This window comes from Ictalurus punctatus, chromosome 4 (genome assembly GCF_001660625.3).
Source record: "Ictalurus punctatus breed USDA103 chromosome 4, Coco_2.0, whole genome shotgun sequence".
Classification (NCBI taxonomy): domain Eukaryota; kingdom Metazoa; phylum Chordata; class Actinopteri; order Siluriformes; family Ictaluridae; genus Ictalurus; species Ictalurus punctatus.
Window position 1 is genome coordinate 7339361 of NC_071284.1, and position 24501 is coordinate 7363861.

General features: G+C 38.0%; 1 protein-coding gene across 1 annotated transcript in view; it reads left to right on the forward strand.

Moving 5' to 3' along the window:
- The window catches only part of cngb1a (cyclic nucleotide gated channel subunit beta 1a), a 42155-nt gene extending 17654 nt beyond the window's left edge, over window positions 1-24501 (forward strand). Inside the window, exons 16-37 of the mRNA XM_053678234.1 lie at window positions 423-759; window positions 1592-1741; window positions 2705-2746; window positions 6347-6635; window positions 7865-7895; window positions 9054-9180; window positions 9495-9590; window positions 10276-10430; window positions 11096-11305; window positions 11868-12076; window positions 12273-12323; window positions 13371-13457; window positions 13601-13665; window positions 15432-15554; window positions 15649-15790; window positions 15875-16034; window positions 17653-17750; window positions 17933-18016; window positions 19037-19155; window positions 19249-19395; window positions 22273-22453; window positions 22709-24501. Of these exons, the coding sequence (XP_053534209.1) occupies window positions 423-759; window positions 1592-1741; window positions 2705-2746; window positions 6347-6635; window positions 7865-7895; window positions 9054-9180; window positions 9495-9590; window positions 10276-10430; window positions 11096-11305; window positions 11868-12076; window positions 12273-12323; window positions 13371-13457; window positions 13601-13665; window positions 15432-15554; window positions 15649-15790; window positions 15875-16034; window positions 17653-17750; window positions 17933-18016; window positions 19037-19155; window positions 19249-19395; window positions 22273-22453; window positions 22709-22948 (3143 nt within the window). The 3' untranslated portion in view covers window positions 22949-24501. The remainder of the gene's footprint in view (window positions 1-422; window positions 760-1591; window positions 1742-2704; window positions 2747-6346; window positions 6636-7864; window positions 7896-9053; window positions 9181-9494; window positions 9591-10275; window positions 10431-11095; window positions 11306-11867; window positions 12077-12272; window positions 12324-13370; window positions 13458-13600; window positions 13666-15431; window positions 15555-15648; window positions 15791-15874; window positions 16035-17652; window positions 17751-17932; window positions 18017-19036; window positions 19156-19248; window positions 19396-22272; window positions 22454-22708) is intronic.

The window sequence follows — 24501 nt, forward strand, 5'->3', positions numbered from 1 at the left end:
ACATGCTTCAGACGTGGGGCATTCCGAAAAGTGTGAAGTACTCATATAGGTCCTTGGTATCGGCAAGTACCCAAAAGTACTTGTACTTGGTCTGAAAAAAAGTGGTATCGGTGCATCCCCATAGACAACTGTGTGTTTCTACACAGTTTGTAGCAATAGTTTGGTAAAGAACCACACTTGGGTGTGATGGTCAGGTGTCCACATACTTTTGGCCATATAAAGTAAGTTGAATCTGGTGGAATAAAGCATAGAACATCTCAAGTTAACCATTAAGAAATGTATAAGCATTTTTATGTAAAATACATGTAAAAGGCTTGATCAGGTCACAGCTATGTCTCTCAAATTTCATAATAATGCATAATAATCCACTACTACATGCCATCCTATTCTTTTCTGATTTTTTTTGTTTACTTTTGGCTCAGTTTGCATCCTGCAGGAAGACTTTGTGCAGGAGGACAACCTGGTGCTGGAGGAGAAACTGGTGCTGGAGGAGAACCTGGTGCTAGAGGAGGTGGACTCAGACTGGGAGCAGCAGCAGGTCGAGCAAGCTTGTTTGCTCAATGCCAAACTGGAGAAACAGGCTGAAGTTCATATGGAGGATCAGATTTGCCCCCTGCAGGATGTCCTAAACAACACCATACCTGATATCTTCATCACACAGCAGGAGGATGCTGAGACACAAACAGAGCGCTGGACTCCTCTAATAGAGAACATTAGACGCGAGGCTGAGGAAGCTGCCTTGATCTCCATACAAGAGAGGTGAGCGGCATGTCTCTGGATTCAATGTTATGACGTAAACCAAATATTAAATTTTTTCTGTTTATACGTATAAACACTAAATTTGATTTGTCCCACTGGACTAAGCAGAGTCTGTGTCTGTAGATGTCAAGTCTGTGTATTTCTGAACACTGTTTAATCTCCATTTTCCTAAATTCATCTTTTTTATTGATCTAATAAAGCATAAGAAAACATTTTGTAATATTTATTTAATGGAAAGCATGTATTTAATTCACATAAATAAATAAAGAATAAAACACAAATATACAAACAAACAAATTAGATTTTACCCATTTGTACAATTGTAAAGCAACTACAACTATGTTGTATGAAAGAAGACACAAAAGGCAACACCGTGATGCACAGTGAAACCTTGGTCCAAATACCGATTAGGCCTAACACCTCATGTCCTCTGTCTTTCTTCCTTAATTCATGCTGGTGTGAAATTATGATCAAAATAAATTCTAACCTGACTGTTAAGACTGAAGTTGCATTGCCACATAGTGGATTTCAATACTACAAATGATTCATGGTCCAAAAGATTTAATGTAACATTTGCTGTTCACGCTATCATAGGAAAAGAATCCAAATCCATGTCACTTCTGATGAAAAAAAAAAAGTGATTTGGGCCACTTTAATCTGAAATGTACATGTAGACCATGATTGTGAGAAAGGCAGATTGTTATCATTGTGAAGATAATATAGTTATAGTAGCTAACATTTAAGTGGGTTAGTTATAGTATAGTACAGTAAAGTACATTATAGTACAGTATTTTAGCTGTTTGAATGGATGAATGAACAAATGAACATGCAGGCTGGAGCGTGAGCGTCTGGAGGCGGCGAGGATAGCGGAGGAGTTGGCACGCCAGGCTGCTGAATTGGCAGTAAGACAGCTGGAGGAGGAACACACTGTAATCAGAGTCACAGAGTCAGAACGTGTGTCTGAACCAGACAGTGGAGAGCAGTAAGTCACATAAACACACACAGACATGCGCAAAATCTACTCCAACATAATGCAGCATAATGACACCTATCACATCGGATAGAGCTCGTATTTGATCTTGTAGTCTAATATGGAGATCTAGAGATGCGACAAAAATGTATAGCTTCAAAGATTTCACAAATAATATTCTCTATATAAAGAGAGGTGGTCAAATTACCCAAAATCTTTACTCAAGTAACAGTGCGACTACCAATCTGATCAAAATAACTCCTCTGGTAAAAGTTGAAGTACAGTTTCAAATTCTTCACTCAACTCTTGAATTTCTTTAAAGTATGAAAATACAAGAAAGACTTACAAAAAAAAAACAGATCTGCTTGGAATCATGCACTGATATTAATTAGTTTCACCATGGAACCAAGGAACATGGGAAAAAATTAGCCAAGGCCAACTAACAACAGCTTTATTCCTAATACCACGTAAACGTTAGCTAGCACGATAATTATTTTGACGATACAAACTAACCGAATGCTAATAGTGAACTGTCGCAATACAAATGTCAATGTATACAAATGCCAACAAAAGTGTACATAGGAACAGACAATTGCCAGTGATTGGTCTTAGGTCTCATTCTTGCTGTCACACCTGTTAAAGTTTCTATTTTTAGGAATTTAGATCAACTGCTTGAAGCTGTCTGGAGCTTAAAATCGCCTTATGACTGTACAAATGAGTGATTTAAGGCTGTGATGTAGAAGAAAGTAGCAAATACTTTTGAAACTATAGAAGTAAATGGTAACAGTAAAAATAACTCAAGGTACAATACTATATGAGTTAATAGTATATGAGTAAAAGTAAACATACTTGAAAACCAGACTTACAGTAACAAAGTAACAAAGTATTTGTAATTTCTTAACTTTGTTCCTCTGCATATTCACCAAACTCATCCACCTGTTCTTCACCTGTTCACTGTTTTTTTTTTCTTGAAAGACTTTCCAATATCCAGGAGGAAGAGAATGAAGATGACCCAGAGTAAGTCCCATCACTCCCTGTCCTCCCTCGCTTCTTTCCTTCCACACCCCACCCATTGCCCTTTGGTGCAGACTGAGAGTTTGCACTTACAGTACTCGATGCTCAGTCTGCTTTTTCACTTCCCTTTGCTGTGGATTCTCTTTGTCTGGTGCCTTTTTGGAAGCTGAGGAGTTGTTTGTGGCTTGCCATACAGGTTACAGCCGCTGCGTGAGGAGAGTGAGGAAGACAGTGGGGAGAGTAAAAATGCAGAGTAAGGGTGTTCAATAAATAAGGACAAAAAAAGTAGCACCCAAACTTACAGTGTGTATCATGGATACTAAAACATGATGGGCTGCAACTTCTCTTGAACTAATTAGGTTTCCATCTTAAAATCTAAGAGAGCGCTTTCGTGAAATCTGGTACTGTTATGCAAAATACTTTATTCACCGGCTCAGACATATAGCATTGTTTAAAAGCTAGAGTCCACTACCAACAACTGTGTCCATCATCTTTCAAAAATGAATGCACAATTTTACTCGGTTAATCCTGTATTTGAAAACTGAGACAAATTACAGTTTGTTTAATTTTAATGGGATCGATGCCATGTATAGAGTTATCCCAATTAACTAACGGTTGGGAGAATAACCATGTCTGAAACTCTAATGACTTCCTAGTTAACTTCCACACCCACCACATTCCCATCTCAAATATATTATTCAGTTAAACACTTTAGCAGTCACTCTTTGTGCCATTGAGTTTTGCACTCACAAATTTCTTTTTTTTAAATAGTAACACATTTCACATGTTCATTCTTGTCTTTTAAGTGCTAGCAAATGATATTTAATAAAGTACCCTGGTGACCAAAATGGCACCTTACTGTACTTCCTATTCTCAATCTCCTGCAAAGTGCAATATTATTGTATTGTATTATACATAATTCTCAGTTATATAACTTGGAAGATCATATCACTGTTGATGTGGTGATTTTTTTCGTGTTTATTTAATATTTAAGGAAGTCTCCATTGTCAGCACTGTATAACAGTCAGAAGTAAAGCTGTATTTTGTATTATTAACCTCAAGAGAAAGTGAGAGAATGGCTGTTCATAGCTGCTGTAACATAAGTGATAACAGCAGCAACCATGCTTCACAAACATTCCACAACATTAGATGTAACCAATTCAACAATAACTGTGCATGTGTCTTCATCAGTATATTCTTGCAGCAGTATATCCAGTCAGGTTTTATTCCTTACTTATTAACTGTCTAAATGCAGTTACAGTATATTATATATGCTATATAACTGATATAACTGATAAACAGTGAATGGTAGTGGACCAATGGTATATACAGTACATGTACTTTATATATAGATATCCAATTGGTGGCTTGTTTAATCTCTACTTTTATATCTACATCTCAGACTTGAAAAGCTCTGAACCTACTTTAAAATTGTGACTGTGATTGTGCTGGAGGTTGGGTGCTCAAACATGATTGCTTGTGCATGGCCTATGCTACCTGCTGCACTGCTTATAACTTCCATGTATTTTTTGTTCATATGTTTAAAACAGGCGTGTCCATTCTTATCCGGAAAGGGCTGGTGTGGGTGCAGGTTTTCATTCCAACCAAGCAGAAGCCACACCTGTGTCTACTGAAGGCCAGGCTCAACTGATTAAACAGGTGGAACCAGGTGTGGCTCCTGCCTGATTGGAAAGAAAACCTGCACCCACATCGGCCTTTCACAGATAAGATTTGACACCCCTGATTTAAAGAGTTGCTTTTAACTTTTAACTATTTATTACATTATGTATTGCAGTATTTTACAGCATTTGGGAGCACATGATGGTATAGAAAGATTATACTATAAATTATACTATATGCCAAACTTAAGAAGCAAAGATAAACATTTTTATGAGATAACAGACAGTAACAAGGCTTGACAATAACAATTTGAATCATCTTGAATCCACTGCCCTAAACATGAATCCCACCATTTGGTTTTGATTTGATTTTATTACTTTATTTATTTGACAAAGGTGGGATTTGAATTAAATGACAGAACACAGCATTTAAGGTTCATGCCAGTTATGATGCATTGTAGACTAGCTATATCTAGCTACTGACATAATGGCTAAAAATTCAACTGAGTAATAATTTACATTGAAATAAATTTCACAACCTGTATGAGAAGGTTGTAAACTACAAGATGTTTTGAGAACCAGCCAGCTGATAAGGACAGATGTTGGATGGTTAACATTACCTATTAAAACATTGTCACCCCACATTTTTTATGGCACAAACTTTGATTGTTCTAAGCTTCTTCTTTTTTTGTGACCAGTTCCTTTAACTAAGGAATTACTGTATTAACAGAGTTTGCAAAAAAATTTTCAACTGCTCAGTGTAATATATTTATTTTTGCTAAATATGTTTGAAATTCTAATGAGTTTGCTTCTGAACTTTTGGCCTGTAGCATATACTATTCTAAAAGATCAAGTGCAGGACGTAATGTAATGAGTCTTCATCTTGGACAATGGGTACTGCTCTCCCTAAAATGTCCATCTATTCTTGTCTTCTGGTCAGAATGTTATTTTTGAGAAATGATGTCAGAGCCTAACTACTAGTTTCATCCTCCTTTACTTCACCACATGTTTATCTGACTCATCCCTTCCAAATTAATGTTTCCTGCACTGGTAGCTTTTATGGTGGGAGGCTGAGTAGAGTTCAGACAGCTCGCTTAAAGCTTTCTGGCTTGAAATGAATTGTTTATGTGCTTGAACTGAAACGTTTTCTTGTGTTACTGCTTTTACCACAACCCTGCTCTCCATTGTAAACAGGACAGACATTAAGAGGTATGTTTCTCCACGCAAAACCTGCATCTTTATCAATAAGTTTCATAGGGCTTATACAGTTCACATGTGCAATGTGGCAAAAATATCATATCACAATTCGCAAAGGTATTTCTATGATACACGATATGTATAATGATATATAGGTTTGCTCACAAACTGACAACAATAGTGTTCCATTAAAAAATAATCTGTTCAATTATTTATTTAATGTTGTTTGCTGTTATGAGGTCAGCCATCTTGAAAAATCTGCTTCATTTTGGTCTAAATGCAATTTGGTATCATTCCATCCTCATAGACCTGTCTCCCACATTTTGAAGCCAGCATTATAACAGAAAGCTGATATTATCGCAAGCACTTGCAAAAAATATAGTGGGTGAGAAAAACCGTGTACTATAAATGACTGACGTACAATCCAGGGTGTATTTCTGCCTTTGCACCCAGTATTATCAGTCACCATTACCCTGATCAAGATAAAGTGCTTACTGAATTTTAATTCATGAATTTACTAACATTGCTTGCTAGCTACATTAGCATCTTAGCTTTTGTGCAATCTCGAAGAAGCCCAACTATTCCTTTAACACTGTGGTGAAGTGGTCTTTTAAACAGGCTAATTTCCAAAATTTCCACCAATGTAGTTTCGTTCTTGTGTAAAAGCACATAAAAGTGTCAACAAGCTGTCATAGTCCAATCATGGTCTCATGTGTCTGTGGTATTGGGATTTGTGGGGTTATGTTGCTCTCATCATGCTCCCTCTCTAATGAAACTCCATGTGCAGGTGTCTTGTGGATGTGTGCCCTGTTGAGGAGCTTAAAACATATAAAACTGAGATTACAGCGCAGATCACACAAAAAGAGGAGTCACCCGAGCCACCTCCTCCAAAGGAATTCACTCCTGCAAGTCAACCTGAGATAGAACACGCCCCACCACGAGAGTCAGCTGTCGAACCAGAACCTGATGGAGAAGATCATGCTATAGCAAAGACCCCTTCACCTGTAGTGTCTCCAGTCATAATCACTCAGCCAGAAACAGCTGCTTCAGGTCCCTCTACTCCAGCTGTTGTACAGGTAATAAAACAAATCAGGGCAGTAATGAGGGATTGCTATTTGATTGCAACTAGGGATTGCTATTCTGAAACTACAAGTAAGGATTCCTATTTTAGGGACCGCTATTCTGCTAAAGCAACCATTGTAGGGATTGGTAGCATATGGATTGTTATTTGGCAACTGCAAAGATTTGCTATTTTAGGGACTGTGATACTGTTATTGCAATTAGGAATTGGTATTGTATGGATTGGTATTTCGAAGATGCGACCAGCAATTGCTTTTCTGAGAACTGCTATTCCACTGTTGAAACTGTTGCTTTTTTGCCATTGCAACTTGGGATTGATATGCCAAGGATTGCTATTCTAATATTTCAATTTAGGTTTGCTATGCCAGTGATTGCTATCCTGTGGCAACAGGCTGGGAAGGTCAGTCCAGACATATATATCCTGAACCACAGATTTCAGATGCTCCTGTGGGGTCACCAGATAACTCCAAACCAACTGTGAGATATAATCTCTCCAGCAGATCTTGGATCTGCCCTGGGGCCTCTGTCTAGTGCAGGGATGGGCAATCTTACCCGGAACGGGTCAGTGTGGGTGCAGGTTATCATTCCAACCGAGCAGAAGCCACACCTAAATCTATTGAAAGCCAAGACCAACTGATTAAACAGGTGGAATCAGGTGTGCCTCCTGCTTGGTTGGAATGCAGGAGGCACTTTCCGGATAAGATTGCCCACCCCTGGTCTAGTGGGACTTTCCTGATACAGATCCTTATAAGATGTCCAAACCATCTCAAATGGCTCCTCTGAATTTGGAGGAGCATTGGCTGTACTCTCAGGTTCTCCTGAATTGTCAAGTTCCTCACCTTATCACAGAGCGTAAGCTCAGCAACCCTGCAGAGAACCTCATTTCTGCCATCTGACCTTATTCTTTCAGTCACTACCCATAGCGTATGACCATAGATGAGGATAAGGACATAAGTTAACTGCTAAACACTTTGTCCACAAACTGAGCTCCTGCTTCAGCATCACAGACTGGTACACTGACTGTAACACTGCATGTCCATTATTTCAGCAAGGAATTGCCATTCTGAAACTGCAAGTAGGGATTATTGGCATTCTGCCTTTGGAATTATGGATTGGTTTTCTGTAGTTATGGGTTTGTAATTGTGAGTAGAGGCTTACTTTTAGATGGATTGCTATTTTGGCTAATCATCATATTTTGGCTAACAATCATCTCATCTCTCTACAGGAAGATGAGGCATTTCAAGAGGAATGTGGAGGTCAGTGTGGATCATCAAGGCGCTGCACATGTGTTAGGTGTAAATTTGCAACGAACCTAGAAGAAAACAGTCTGATATTCCAGATACTGTGTTTTATATGTTTGATATATTGTCTGCTCCAATGGATTACACTCAAAAGAAACAATCCATTATTACCTCAGAAGTTCAATAATTCTGGATTAGCTGTTATGCTTAGTTATGATGAAGCAGTTTTATAAATAAAAAAAAGGCCATGCAAGCACCACTTTTGCAGTAACATCCAGCACTTGCTTGTCTGCCTGCCTTGAGCACCGTCTAGCTCTTCTGCAGTAAGGCACTTGATGCTGTGCTTCCTTCATGCTTCTCAGTACCTCGGTAGCTTCAGCCAACTACTGAATAAAAGCAACTTCACCCGTCACAAATTACCCTCCCTGCCTCAAGACCTGCTCCCACTGTACCATGAACTCTTGCAAATTCCCAAAACAGGTGCAGCAACACTGTCGGAATGTTCTCCTGCGCCGCAACAGGCTTAAGCCTCAAGAGGACTTCCTAAGCACAGCAAAGTATAGGCCTGGAGTTTGTCTGTAGCTAGTGCCTTGAAACCAAACGCACCCTCAGAGAACCCAGAGCATAGAACATCCCATCATCCCTAGCAACACCTGCTTCATACTAAATCTGAAGGGCTTCAACCTCAACATTCCCTTATTCTGAGATCCACCAGCCCTCAAGCAAAAACTGAGGTGAATTAGCTACTGGTCTGTGTTACCCTGTCATGTTATGCTAGGCTGTGCCGTGCTAAATTGCTGTTGCTGTAGTTGCTGTGAGTATGAAGTGTTTGATCCCATGGTGTTAAGGAGAATAATATTCTGCCTTATGTATTAGTAGTAAGTCATGTGGTATAAATCTGAAGTCATTTCACCATTGATCTGAATGAATTTGTCAGGAACTAACAAGGTTGATTAAGATGAGTGTCCGGTTGCATGATCTTCATAAAGAAGTGAATAATTTGATACCTCTCCCAGTTAGTTGTACATAAATGGACAAAGGTATCAAAATTCATTCAGATCCTAGATCTGGAGATTTGGCTATGACTACCTCTTGGATTTTTGACCACAGAGATACAAAAGTGCCAGAGAGTAGCTGTTTCTGAAAAGTTTTGATGCTTTGATGTAATCTCAGAATGTCCTCATGTGAGTGTAGAGGAAGTTGATGATGGATCCATTCCTATCGTACCTCAAATTGTTGAACCCCAGGAGTCGAACGGTGTCAGCCTCACTGTTCCCGTTCCTGTGATGGCCACGCAGAGGTGAGCCTCACTTTGAAAGCTGGTGTAGTGGACAGCAGCATGCTTATACTGAAATGGCATTGAATATTGTCATATTAAATGTAGTAAAGTGAAGTTGACTGGAATTGTAGGACAATCTTTATCAAAATCCTAATAACGCATCTTCCTTTTTTATCTTTACTTTCTAAACTGCTACAGCAAAGCAGTGCTCATTGAGTGAGTCCTGAAGCATTTATTTACACTATCAATCATTTGAAATTTTGGTCCGGTTGGTTTCATTGTTCTGCTCTTTTTCTTTTAGCTAATACAGCATGCTTGTTTGTCTTTTAATTCAGGAGGGCTTTCCAGCCAGACGAACAAGTTGAAGAGGAAGAAAAGGAGAAAGAGGAAGATCTGACCCCCCGGCATGGCCTCCTCACTGTGGAGGAAGAGTGAGTGACTGGCCTGAACACTACATTCTTTGAAATAGTCTTGTTGAAGGAATGGTACAACCAACAAGTTTACAATGAACAGAATCTAATAGAAGCATTAAAATAATACATGGTTATTCTTAGCTGCACTCCAAATAAAGACCTACTACTAAAAATAAATCATATTTCTTTTATAAGCTTTACTAAAGTAATGACTGTGAAAACTTTGTGGGCATTTTTGCTTTTTATCCCAGCCACCACCACACCCTCTATGGATGACCGATTTGGTTTTATTGTTTAATTGTTCTATCACTGGTTAAGGTTTCTTATTCCATGTGGTAGCTACAATTAGTGAGCGTGGATCTACTATGGTGAACAAACCACATAGAATAAAAAATATAATGAGACATATAATAAGAATGTATGTTTGTTTGGTGTTTACAGACATGGAAAGGAAACCTTTGGAAATCCTCAGTGGAGAGATCAGACCGCTGACTAATGATCATTTTTTTCATGTAGTTTCTTGGCAATCGATAATGCTATTAGAACATCCTTACAGAGCTTAGGGATAGAAATTGTGCATAGGTCACCTGACTGAAATAAAGGGAGAGGGGAATTTAAAATGTGGTACAGTTTGTCACTGGCATTTGTACTTGTACTTACGTATACCTGTACTCCCATGTTTGTATTGTATCGTTTGTGGCAGTGGTTCTGAGCGTCCTCTCTCTTCGGCCAGTCAGACAAGTGTTGTGGTTAACGAACGTCTGCAGGAGCTGATCAAGCTGTTTAAGGAACGAACAGAACGTACTAAAGAGAGGCTGATTGACCCAGATGAGTCTGAAGAAGAGAGTCCCTCAGCAAGTGAGTAGAGGGGTGACAAATTAAAGGAAAAACCAACAAAAGGTGACTTATTAAGTTGCTAGGCCAGCATAAGATCCAAGGAGATCTTTGATGTACACGGACATAGATTCTACATGTATCTAGAACTGTACTGGAGGGATGAACACCATCTCAGAGTATAATCCCTGCTATGATGCTCATCTAAATGTTCATTTATAGGAGGACATGAAACTCTCGGGACAGTTACAAATGTGGTTGTGGCAATGGCGAAATGTGAACAAAACATGCTAATGGACAGAAAAATGTCCTCGTTTTTTCAGGTTCACGTAGAACAATGTCTCTGTTTATTTTACTGCATGAGCCGGGATTGCACTTATTAACGTAAACATAAAGTACCGTAGTAATTTTCTATAACTGCAGGTCTATCATTAGAGGATGTTCATCATTCAGTATAATCTGACATGGAGAACACATTATCACAAAGTTTGTCATTAGAGTCATCTCATAATCTTATAAGTCCTCTGTAATCACACAGTTAAAAACTGGTTTATGGACACAAGTGTTCTAGCAAAATGCGCTTTTTTTTCTCTTTCATTTGTCCCCTGCCTGTACTTGTTTGCCCATAAATATTACTGTATGTGAATGCATGGTTTCCAGAATGAAATGCACTTTTTCATTTTGTGTAGCACCTACCAAAAAGGCCGCCGCACCTCCACCTCCTCCACCTCCTCCCCCTGAGGAGAAGAAAGATGTTCCTGCTGATGATGAGAGTGACGAGGAGCAGTTCCTGGAGTTCATGGGCTACCAAGTCAAAGTGCCCAAGGTGCCCCCCATGCCAGACTGGCTGAGAGCCATCGTGGAGTATCGTTTCCCTTCCAGCATCGATCCTTTCACTGGTGAGACAATGCTCAGTGCTCCAGAATTACAGCAACATGCTATTCTTCACTCTTAGACTGTATGTGTAATTTCACAGGCAGCAAACTCATCCTTATTCACTACAAAGTTGCCTTTGGTTGAAAAATGAAAATTGAAGCAGACAACCCACTATTAATCTTCACAAAAGTACTGTGAGCTAATGATTACAATTGCTGTAAAATGCCATGTGTGTGTTTCTTGCGCCTCTGATTTGATTTCTCCATATCAGCGCATAATTTTGATAAGGCTGAAATAGATAACAGGAAAAAAATAATAAAATTTGCCCAAAAGAGTTATTTCTTTCAAATTCAGGGCATGGCATACTGAAATGCATGTTCACATGGGATCACATACAATATGTGACATAATGTGAAATTGGATATATATATATATATATATATATATATATATATATATATATATATAGTATTATTATTATTAGCATTTGTTATATTAGGAAATGCAGAAGAATGATAGAGTAGGTGGAATTGCTGTTGTCCTGCTCATCATGGCTTTGTGTTTGTCTGTTTTTCCTCCGATCAGATTTGATCTATGTAGTGTGGCTGTTTTTCGTGATGTGTGCTTGGAACTATAACGTGTGGCTGATCCCGGTGCGCTGGGCGTTCCCATATCAAACTCCAGAGAACATCCACCTGTGGCTGCTAGCTGACTATTTATGTGACACCATCTACATCCTGGACATTGCGGTCTTTCAGCCCAGGCTACAGTTCGTCCGTGCGGGAGATATAGTGGTGCGTAGAGTGAGATGGATAAACATATGCATGAGATTTCACAGTTTTACAGTAAACAATGCACTTATATTCAGATAATGCACACAAACAACACCATCCAGCAACAACAAATCCTATTAAAGCTCAGCATCATTTAAAAAAATAATAAGCATATATTTTTTATTAATAGATGTGTCTCTGGATATATGTGTTTCAGTGTGATAAAAAAGATATGAGAGAAAATTACATGAAAACGGAACGGTTTAAGGTGAGTACTAGCCTTTAAAGGAACAGTTTGCTAAAAAATAAAAAAATAAAAAAATTAAAAATTTACAAACTTACCTCTTACCCTAATTGTAGTGGACTGCTCAAAAGCCCTTTATCAGCCGTACAAGCACAGTGCTTCATTAAGGACACCCTCTTGCCTCCTTTGAAGCAGCATTGCACAACACTTTTTTTTTTTAAGTGTAACACATTTTCTGTGCATGAGTAACAGTAACAATTTAATTGACATCAATTTTTAACCTGTAGATAAAAAAGGACGTTGCTTGCAACGACCTGCTTGCAATGACCTGCTAGTCTGAAAACTTTACGTGCTTTGAAGTTATTCTAAATATCACTACTTGAAATGAGATTCCTTTGAAGCAAATATTTGAAGATGTCTGTGTACAGTGCTGTGAAAACATATTTTCCCCATCCCGATCTCTTCTGGTTTTGTGTATATCTCAAACTAAACTGTTTCAGAAATTGAAAAAAAAATTCTAAGATAAAACAAAGGTAACCTGAGTAAACACAAAATTAAATGATAATGTTACTTATTGTTACATATCTATGAAACTGCATTCATAATGGGGTTCAGCTGGACTAGACGCAACCAGGCCTGATTACTGCAAACCCTGTTCAATCAAATCAACACTTAAATAGAACTTTTTCGACAGCATGGATAACGCTTTTTGCTTCAGTTTAAAAAAATATAATAAAGAAATACTTTTTGTATTGTGTGTTTACTCAGGTTGCCTTTGTTTTATGTTGTATTTCGTTTGAAGATATAAAACTATTTAGTATAAGATATACACAAAATCAGAAGAAATCAGGGCAAATACTTTTTCACAGCATTGTATATCTATAACTGCGTATATTTTTGCTATATCTAAAAAGTTTAAGAAGAAAACTTCAGACATCAAACGTCTCTTGGCTGATAAACTAAATAAGTTTTTGGCAAATCTTTCCTTTAACATATTAATAGAGTAGCCATGGCATTTCCACACAACTAGCTTTGCCTGTCCAGGGCTTGACTGATATCTGGATGTTTCAGATGGACATGATCAGTCTGTTGCCCCTGGATGTTCTGTACTATTTCACAGGCGTTAAATCCATTCTGCGCTTCCCGCGCATTTTAAAGGTAAAAGCAGTGCTAAATAAGCACAATTTACACTGCACTTAGATACATACTCAACTAGGACTACAGAAGATTAGTTAATAAATATACTTCTCTGTTTGCCATACAGCCTAAATCATATTAATACTATTCGTTCTTTCTGTCAGTACATGGCATTCTTTGAATTTAACGATCGTCTGGAGGCAGTGATGAAAAAAGCCTACATTTACAGGTAAGCCTAGAGTACACATCATACGCAAATACTGTACATTAAAATGTGTATGTACAGTATATCTATTTATACACTATATAGTATTTCATTCATACTTAACATTGTGTTCTATTTCAAATGAAATTTTACTTGAAATCTAGATGAAATCTTCCTTGAATGGACTTAAATATTAGCTGAAATAAAAGTATGTTTGCAAATCTAAACCAAAAGGCTGATGTTAGTGTCCCATTCCCATATTTACACTGCCAATTTAAAGTTACACACAATCACACACACACACACACACACACACACACACACACACACCTGTCATCAGGAGGATTTTTTCCATTTCCAAGAATTTTTTTTATTTAATTATTAGTGCCAATAATTAAGATAAAGAGATTATATATTGGGCAACTTTTACTGGAACCACTGAAATGCATGTTGGGGGGGGGGGGGGGGGGGGTTTGAAGTGGCTTAATATCTTATTACAGTGGTGCTTGATAGTTTGTGAACCCTTAAGAATTTTCGATATATCTGCCTAAATATGACCTAAAACATCATCAGATTCTCACACAAGTAGACAAAGAGAACCCAATTAAACAAATGAGACAAAAATATTATACTTGGTCATTTATTTTTCAGGAAAATGATCTAATATTACATATCTGTGAGTGGCAAAAGTGTCAAAAGTGTTTTCAAACAATGAGTTGACAATGAAGTGTGAGTGACCACCCTATTTTATTTAACAAACAGGGATCTATCAAAGTCCGGTCCTCACAACACATGTCTGTGGAAAGACCTCAGAAAAAAAGGAGTTGTTTCAGGACTGATCAACAGTCCTGGAAGCTGGAAATCTTTAGTTGCATTTATTGCTGCTCAAGGGGGTCACACCAGATACTGAAAGCAAAGGTTCACATACTTTTGTCACTCACAGATAAGTAATATTGGATCATTTTCCTCAATAAATAAATGACAAAGTATAATATTTTTGCCTCATTTGTTTAATTGGGTTCTCTTTGTCTACTTTTAGGACTTTTAAAATCTGATGATGTTTTAGGTCATATTTATGCAGAAATGTAAAAAATTCTAAAGGGTTCACAGACTTTCAAGCACCACTGTATTTCATTTTAATAACGAATTATTTTAAGATATTATATTGTTATTTTGACATGTCTTTATTACAAGATACTAAGCTATTTCCTTTAAGTTATTGCCTCAGTATTTTGACATATTATCTTGTTAAACCAACTTAAAGTTTAACACAAACTCTCAATACGAAAAATGTATTGAATATCAACTTACAATAATAATTCTTATTCTGTTTGCTGTTTCCCAGATAGTCAGTAAGTGATAGAATTAATTCTAATAATGATTTATTGAAATTGCTGTATTTAATTAAAAAAGAATAGAAAATAGAAGCATTTTCACTAGTGGTCTCAGACATTTGTACCCCACTGTACATCTAATGATTGGTCATTCACTCCAATCGGTTCAGGTACGATAATGGCTTTGAGTAACTGGATGTAGTGTTGAACATGACAGGTTATAGTTTATTACTTGGGGTTATTTCTACTGGGCCTTTTATAGAAGGAAATGTGTTATCTTTCCAGACACGTTCATGCACACTCCATAAAAATTACTGACATGATGGATTTGGACAAGGATAAAATCCCAGACGCACTCCTGTAATAATTGAATTACCCCAACTCCTCGTGTAAAACTAATCAATTTCAAATAGGGTGTTAGTTTTGTGTCCTCTTCCGCCCATGTCTTTCTCTCAGAGTGATCCGGACCAGCGCGTACTTGCTCTATTCACTGCATTGCAACGCCTGTCTGTTCTACTGGGGCTCTGACTATGAGGGCCTTGGCTCCACTAAATGGGTCTATGATGGCAGAGGCAACAGGTGACTCCTACACCATGCACTCCAAAGTCTGTGTTATTGTCTCAATACCATACAGAAAAAAAAATGTGTGTGTGTGTGTGTTTTCATCATGCAGTTATATCCGTTGCTACTACTTTGCTGTAAAAACTCTGATCACTATCGGAGGTCTCCCAGATCCCACGACGGTCTTTGAAATCGTCTTTCAGCTAGTCAATTACTTTGTGGGTGTGTTCGCTTTCTCGATTATGATTGGTCAGGTGGGTGGAAAAAAAAGAGCTGCAATGCTACAGAGTGATTTCAGACATCAGAAAAAGTCTCAAATAATGTGTTTGTGTGTGTAGATGAGAGATGTTGTAGGAGCAGCTACTGCAGGTCCGGCGTACTACAGGTCATGTGTGGACAGCACGGTAAATTACATGACCGCCTATAGAATACCACGTGAGGTTCAGAACAGAGTCAAGACCTGGTATGACTATACCTGGCAATCACAAGGCATGTTGGGTAAGAGCTAGTCAGATGGAGTTGGATATATTTATGTAATACAGAGTTGTATGATGGGATTCAGCTGAAATTCATTATATTTCCTGGTATTTACATCTACTTGGATTAAACAAAATAAAACATAGAACCCTTTGTATCAAACCACCTAATTTTTAGGTGAGCAAAAGTATAGGGAGAGATAAGCAAATTAAAGTAAATAAAATTTTATATTTGATTGCATATCCCTTGCTTACAATAACTGCATCAAGCCTATGACTTATTGACATCATCGCATTGTTGGTTTCTTCTTTTGTGATTATTTTCCAGGCATTTACTGCAGCATCTTTCGGTTGTTGTTTGTTTTGGGGGGTTTCTCCTTTCAGTCTCCTCTTCATGGGGTGAAATGCATGCTCAAATTGGGTTAAGGTCTGGTGATTGACTTGGCCAGTATAAAACCTTCCACTGTCCCCCATAGAAAGTCCTTTGTTGAGTAGGCAGTGTCTTTTGGATCATTGTCTTGCTGCATGATAAAGTTCCTCACGATCAATTTGGATGCATTTCTCTGTAAATTGGTAGACAAGATGTTCCTGTTAACTTCTGGATTCATTCTGCTGCTACCATCATGAGTTACATCAATAAAGATTTGTAAGCCTGTTCCAGTTGCAGCCGTGCAAGCCCAAGCCATGACACTACCTCCACCATGTTTCACGGATAAGCTTGTATGTTTTGGATCATGAGCAGATCCTTTCTTTCTCCACAATTTGGCCTTTCCATCACTTTGGTAGAGGTTAATCCTGGTTTCATAACTTTTGTGGCGCCTCTCTGTATTTCTTTGCAGATTCCAGTCTGGCTTTGTGATTCTTACTGCTGATCAGTGATTTGCATCTTGTGGTATGACCTCTATAAATCTGCTCTCAAAGTCTTCTTTAATGGTGGATTGTGATACCTTCACCCCTGCCCTCTGAAGGTTGTTGGTGATGTCACTGACTGTTGTTTTGGGGGTTTTCTTCACAGCTTTCACAATGTTTCTGTCATCAACTGTTGTTGTTTTCATTGGCTGACCCATTCGGTGTCTGTTGCTTAGTACACCAGTGATTTCTTTTCTCTTTTTTTCAGGCTATGCTCAATGCTTGTGCAATGCCTCTGATTGATTTTCCCTCTTTTCTCAGCTTCAAATTGGCTTGCTTTTCTTCCACAGACAGCTCTCTTATGATACACTTATCCTTTTTAACAACAAATGCAGTCTTCACCGGTAAAACCAAATCCTAAAACCAAGAATGGATGTTCAGAGCTATTTATTTTTTATTATCAATCTAACAGGACACACCTGGGTAACAAGAAACACCTGTCAGTCACCTTCCAATATTTTTGCTCCCGTAGTTGGGTGGTCTGATACAAAATGTGCTATGTTCTATGTCCTTTAACACATCTGCATATAAATACCAGGAAATAAAATCTGAAATTCTTGCACCACTGCAAAACTAAAGAAGTAATATTCATACATTACGCATGTCTTGGCTGATTACATTTGGTGTAAGTGAGAAATTAGATAAGTTGCGTTTTCCTAGTATAGTCATGTATTGTTCGGTATTGTTCCTCACATTGCATATACTACAGAGAGGGGTATCTCTGTGTGTAGATGAACAGGAGTTGCTCATACAGCTGCCTGATAAGATGCGTCTGGACATTGCAGTGGATGTGAACTACACCATTGTCAGCAAAGTGGCCCTCTTCCAAGTGAGTCACTTCAAAACATGCACTCTTCTATTTGGTTTATTGTCATGTTATAACAGGAAATAATATATAGGCTATGTTTGACTATATTGAAGCTATTATAACTCGATAAGATGTTATTTTTCACAGTGCTAGACAGTAGTATTTTGCCATTTTATCTTCATGTGTCTTGCTCTCGTTCTCAGGGTTGTGACAGACAGATGATATTTGACATGTTGAAGAGACTGAAGTCTGTGGTCTACCTCCCAGGAGACTATGTGTGTAAGAAGGTTAGAGCTGATGATGTCACTAACACTACTGTGGTAACATGTTATGAATTAGGAAGTGGAATTTTACTGTATGTGGCGAACACAGACAAGCGGATTGATAAACACAGTGAAACCTCCCAGTGCAGTTCTATTAAATATAAACACTCTTGAAACCAATCGACCAATCAAATTAGTGAACCAGAACTGTATAACAGGAACTAACTTTTCTCACAGACGTTCCATAACATTAAAAGTTACAACAAAGTAATAAAAATTTAAATGTGGAAAATGTCTGCAATGTAAAGGGAATAAAACAATTCAGTACATGCTGTTATTGGAAAATATTCATTATTGATAACTTATAAATGATTTTGAGTGAGATAGCTTTCCATTTATTACATACATTAGCCTCAGAGTTCCAGTGAAAATGCTTACCAATCACCTTACAATTGAGGCTGGTACAGGGGTGTGGGTGCAGGTTTTCATTTCAACCGAGCAAAAGCCAAACCTAAATCTATTGAAAGCCAAGACCAACTGATTAAACAGGTGGAATCAGATGTGCCTCCTGCTTGGTTGGAAAAACCTGCACCCACAACGGCCCTTTCTGGATAAGATTGTCCACCCCTGGGCTAGTAGAATATTGTATAAAATGTAAACGTTGGATTTTTGATCGGAAGGGCATGAGTTCAGATCCCAGCACCACCAAGCTGCCATTGCTGGGCCCTTGAGCAAGGCTCTTAACGCTCAATTGCTCAGTTGGATAAAAAATTTGATAATTGTAAGTCGCTCTGGATAAGGGAATCTGCCAAATGCCATAAATGTTAATGTTAAATGTTAATGATCTTCAGTTTGCTCGTTCAGTTATTAGCTATATAAACAGTATTTATAGAAATAGACACATAAACCTTCCCATGCTCAAGGGTTCTCCTGATCAGAGGGAGTGTAAATAACTTTAGTGATATAAATATTTTTAGGGTTAAGTTGGAATTAAGTCTTTTATCCTCTTATGTAGCTTATGTGAATGTTCTCCCTCTGTGTCAGGGTGAGATCGGCAGGGAGATGTATATCATCAAAGCTGGAGAGGTGCAGGTGGTTGGAGGCCCTGATGGTAAAACTGTGTTTGTCACTTTGAGGGCCGGATCTGTTTTCGGGGAAATCAGGTGAGTGTTCTGGAAGTTTCACTGTATGATGAATTACCATCATTTCTGAACAATATTTTTGTGTATAACAAATTAAGTGCATTTCTCTATCAGCTTGCTGGCAGTAGGTGGAGGAAATAGGCGCACAGCTAATGTGGTAGCACACGGCTTCGCTAACCTTTTCATCCTGGATAAAAAGGACCTCTCTGAGATCTTGGTGCACTACCCAGAGTCCCAGAAAATACTACGCAAGAAGGCCAAGTGAGAGGATGATCTGCCTCAGCAACTATTCTCATACACACATATGCATACAGTGAGGGGAAATAAGTATCCAGACACCTTTGTTCTTGTTATTTAATATACCTCTAGTGCATTTATTTACTTCAAATTGAAATACCTAATGTCTTTTGACTTTGTACTTATAAATACAACCAAAAAAAATATGTATTTATAAACATAAACAAGGATACGCATGTTGTTGTTTTTTTTAAATGATAGGGGATACTATAGATAGGGGATACATATTTGGATACTATATTTAATGTATTATTGATTGGGAAGCTTTCACACAATCGTGCAAACAATCATGGTGAAATTGAAGGAGCTTCTTCAAATTCTCAGGGTCAACATCAATAAACAACACTCAAATGAAAAAAAGCTACAGATCCATCGCAAAGACTTTAAACATTCTTGACAGTACAAATGGTGGTTCCAAGAGTTTATGGAAACAACAAATAATCGTCCTTGGACAGGTGCGCAATGGAAATTTTTACAGCACACTTTCAGACTAATGATAAGGAAGGTAAGAGAGAAGCCAACAGTCACTTGAAAAGAGTTGCAGGACAACCTTAAAGCAGCAGGAACAACAGTTACACAGAGAACAATAAGCAATGTACTATACTACAATCATCACAGTTCCTACACCTTATGCAAAACTCCTCTGTTGAAAAATAAGCACAGAGAAGTATGTCTAAAATTTGCATACAATCATTTAGAGAAATCAGAACACTTTCAGAACAAAAGACAAAACAAAAATAGAACTTTTTGGCAATAATTTAGCTCGTCATGTTTGGAGAATTAAGGGTTGCATGTATGATCCTACAGTGAAGTATGGAGGTGGGAACATCATGATTATGGGGCTGCTTCTCTGTAAATGTCACTGGGGAATTATGTCATTGAAGGAAATATGAATAGAGTGATCTCCTGACTTTATTTATGAAAACTGCAAGTCCATGGGCAGTGGGTTAAGGCTCTAGGTTACTGACCAGAAGGTTGGGTGTCATTCGAAGTCCAGATATTACTTCCACAAACGTCCACGTCACTACATGAACTATTAGCATAAGGTGAGGATTCAGTGTATTCAGGTATCATGTCGTGGAGACGCTGTGTGTTTCGGTGCAAAAGCAAAACTCCTTTGTTTGGCCTTCAGAAAACGGACGAAATTAGGAATCAGTGGTTACTGTTTATTTATAACGCTGTTCCTGAACAGTACAACCCAAACGTTTGCTTGTGCATAGCACATTTTACGGAGGACAGCTTTGTGAACCTGGGAGAGTACAAGGCAGGCCACACTCTGAAAGGCCACTTCTGAAAAGTGAGGCGATTCCCACTTTGCTTGGACAGTCTTGTGCTTCTGAATCAGAACCTGTAAGTATGTTTGATTATTTTATGAAGTATCTGCTACTGACTGTCCAAATGTGGAGTTTTGTGTTGTGGCCCAGGGCTCCATTGAAGACCTCTGCTAAGGTGCTAGCTAAAGTTTGCTAAGTTGCCTCAGTTTTTTTAAGTGTTTCTTTGTATGTTGGTGGGCTGACAGAGACATTGATTGTAGCTGTTGTTGTGATTGTATCTTGAAACGGTTTATATCAATCGAATCACAAGAATTTTAGATTTCCAAGGATAGCTAAGATAGATCACATGAGTACCAATGTACACACAGAAGCTGTGTACATTGCATAGTTTTGGACTTAACAACATGATGGTGGAATTTACATCGTATCTGAAATGTAAGAGAGTTACAAAGTAAAAACTTACCGCTGTGAAATGTTCTGCTCAAGTCGTGTTTGCAGAGTTCGCTCCGCTTGATCGTCCACATTTTCTGAATCTGACTGAGGCTCAAACTCATACGGCAAACCCGACGCCATGTTGCTTAGGAGTTTAGAATTGCTTTAGAAGCCTTGGAAGCTGAAGCTAAGCCAAGGGGTGTTGCATTTCCGAAACACACTTGAGGTTTTTGTCCAATCACAACGCAGCGGATCAGCTGGCCGATCAGAGCACTCTGGGCCTTTTAGAAGCAGGGGATTTGGAGCGTTGAGCGTTTCAGGCAGCCTGGGAATAGAGGTACTGCAATAATGTACAGTATGTGACACATAGTGCATTTTTTGAACATTAAAGCATGTTAACCTATTCTATTACACCCAATAAACAAAATAATGAATGTTAAAAATGTTTCAATATCATATGACCCCTTTAAGGTTCTTAAACGTATTTGTTTATGCTTAAGAATACTTAATTTTCTGTTCATGTTTATACATAAGCACAAAGTCAAAAGACATTATGTACTTATAAGTATAAAACGTGTGTGTTAAGTTCTAAGTTTGTAGCAGATATATGCACAGGAAGTATATTAAATAACAAAAACAAAAGGGGCTGAATACTTATTTCCCCTCACTGTACACCATTAATGCCTTGTCTGAGTGAACCAATCAGCACAGATCTGCTTACAGTTGAAACAGTGTACTAAACCAAAACGTTGTTTGTGATGATGTTAGTGGAGAGTTAATTGAAATCAGTCAGAAGTGGGTCTCATGATACTTGTTTACTGCTCACCCATGGATCCAATTCACCATCAGTGTATGTATGTACTCACTGTACTCACTCTAGTGTGCTGAATTTATCTTTATTTAGTAATTAAGATGTGAAGGCCTCAACCACAGATGTCCTGAAGGCCCACAGCACTGTTTACTGTTCTAACAGACATTAATGCTCAAATCATTAGCATGCCAAGTCTTTTCCTAACTACATCAGTTGTTTTAGAGCATATACAGTATATGAAGTGCTGTTTAGTGCTGTGTGCCCTCATGGACTGATGCTCATGACCTATTTGGTTGAGCACATTTGTGTGCTTCTATTACTCAGGAAGATGCTAACAAAGGATACAAAGCCACAAGAAGAGAAGGGTGTGGGTAAGGAATCTGGTCAGGTGATCCCATTACGACCAGAGACTCCCAAACTGTTTAAGGCCGCCCTGGAGGTGGGCAAAGGAGAAACGTTCGCCAAACTGAAAGAGACCTACAAAGATGCTGGAGCCACACTACAGGTGCTTGCCCTATCTTCATATAATATATATATATATATATATATATATATATATATATATATATATATATATATATATATATATATATATATATATATAATATATATTATATATTATATATATATATATATATTGCATGCATTTTTACCATTTCTAGAGTTTCCCTTCATATGATCTTAATTGTAATTTTAAAACTTTTATACATGGTACATGATGTATCTTATAACCTTTCATTTCCATATCTCCATCTCTCAGCCTTCCAGCAGCACAGCAGCACCCGTGCCCCCTCCCTCACCCATTCACCGTCGATCACCCATGCAGCGCACAGTCACACAGGACGACGATGATGACCTGGTGACACAGACCACGGACAGCACGGTGATCATCCGCATGATCCCACGCCAACACGGAGAGGAGATCCTCAGTGTTGAAATGGCGGAGGAAGAAGATGGAACAGCTGAGAAGACTGATCAGGAGGAGAGGAAAGAAGAATAGAAGTTGCGAGAAAGAATGAGAAATTAGGGCTTGAGGCTGAGGAATAACCTATTATTATTATTATTATTATTATTATTATTATTATTATTATTATTATTATTATTATGCTTTTAGTATTATGGGCAACTATTCTAACTGAATCCAAACCAAAGCGGCATTTGCTATTTAATTAAGCTTAGTGATGCTTTTCTGTTTTAAAGTCATAGCTAACTTTAGCATTAGATGAGCTTTAAAATAAGGAGGTGTGCGTGTGTGAGTGAGTGTGTTATGGAACCTGATTTCTTTTTCCTATAAAACACACTGCTCTGATTTCAGGAATGCTACCTTGCCTGCTTTTAAACTGCCATGCTGTCTTCCATTATAGCCCTAGCTATATGTAAGCAAATACACTCACAAACACACATCAATATGCACACATTTTCTGGCCTTTACAGCAAAGCAACATAGATCTCATAGTTTTTGCATTACAGTCATTGCACTATGACAATTTAATTGTGTATGTATGGTAGATACACTACTCCAGCAGAGACAGGAAGGTTAGTGTATGTTAGCCTGGCACCATTTTTAGTTCTGTCTATCAGATAAATCTTGATTTCAGCATGTACCTATAGTACAGAATACCCAAGCCGTCAGCCAATCTAACAATAATGTAAAAAATCAACAGACAAGGGATTTTCTCTGTGTGCATGTTTTTCTCTGTGAGCTCCTGTAGCCCTTCTGCATAATACTACTACGTGAATATTAAAGTTTAAATGTTAAATGAGATACAAAGACATTACAGCTTAAAATGGTGAGGTAATAAGCAATCATTACGGCACGCATTATCTTAAGAGGGTCTTTTATTTTGGTGGCTAATGCTGCATTCGACTAAAACTCATGACTTGTGAATTTCTGACCTCCATCTAGAAAAAACTAAAAAACAAATGATACTAGAAATTCCTACCTGTAAACTTGAGACAGTTTCCTCAACCCTGAGTTCAGCAAGTGACATCAAATCAACATGGCGCTCACAGCATCAACAGTAAATAAAGTAGCACTTTAAAAGCAGTAAGTGACTTCTGAGCTGTTGTCACTTTTATCACAGGAGAAACAACATAATAGCTCTGTTATATATGACACTGTTCATTTGTAAAAACACCTAACTGAACGCTGTAATTCCAGATTTGGAAAAAAACCTATTCATACATACCAACTGTACAGAGTTCTTCAAATATGGCACTTGAGTTCCACTGTCCTGCAGAGTTTAGCTCCAACTCTAATCGAACACATCTGAACAAGGTAACCATAGGTCTTCAGGATTACTACAAAACTACAGGCAGGTACGTTTGGAAGTTGAAGCTAAACTCTGCAGGCTTGAAGATCCCTGTGATAGATCATGCTTCACTGTTGCCAATATCAAATGTAGTAACATTTTAGACCTATTGTATATCAATTGTATGTCAATCATAAACATAATTACTGTAAAATACTGTTCATTTTGATTATTTGTTTTGCTTATATATAGTAAATCTGTTCATTTCTGAAAATGCATGAATAAAGCAGGCTTTTCCTCA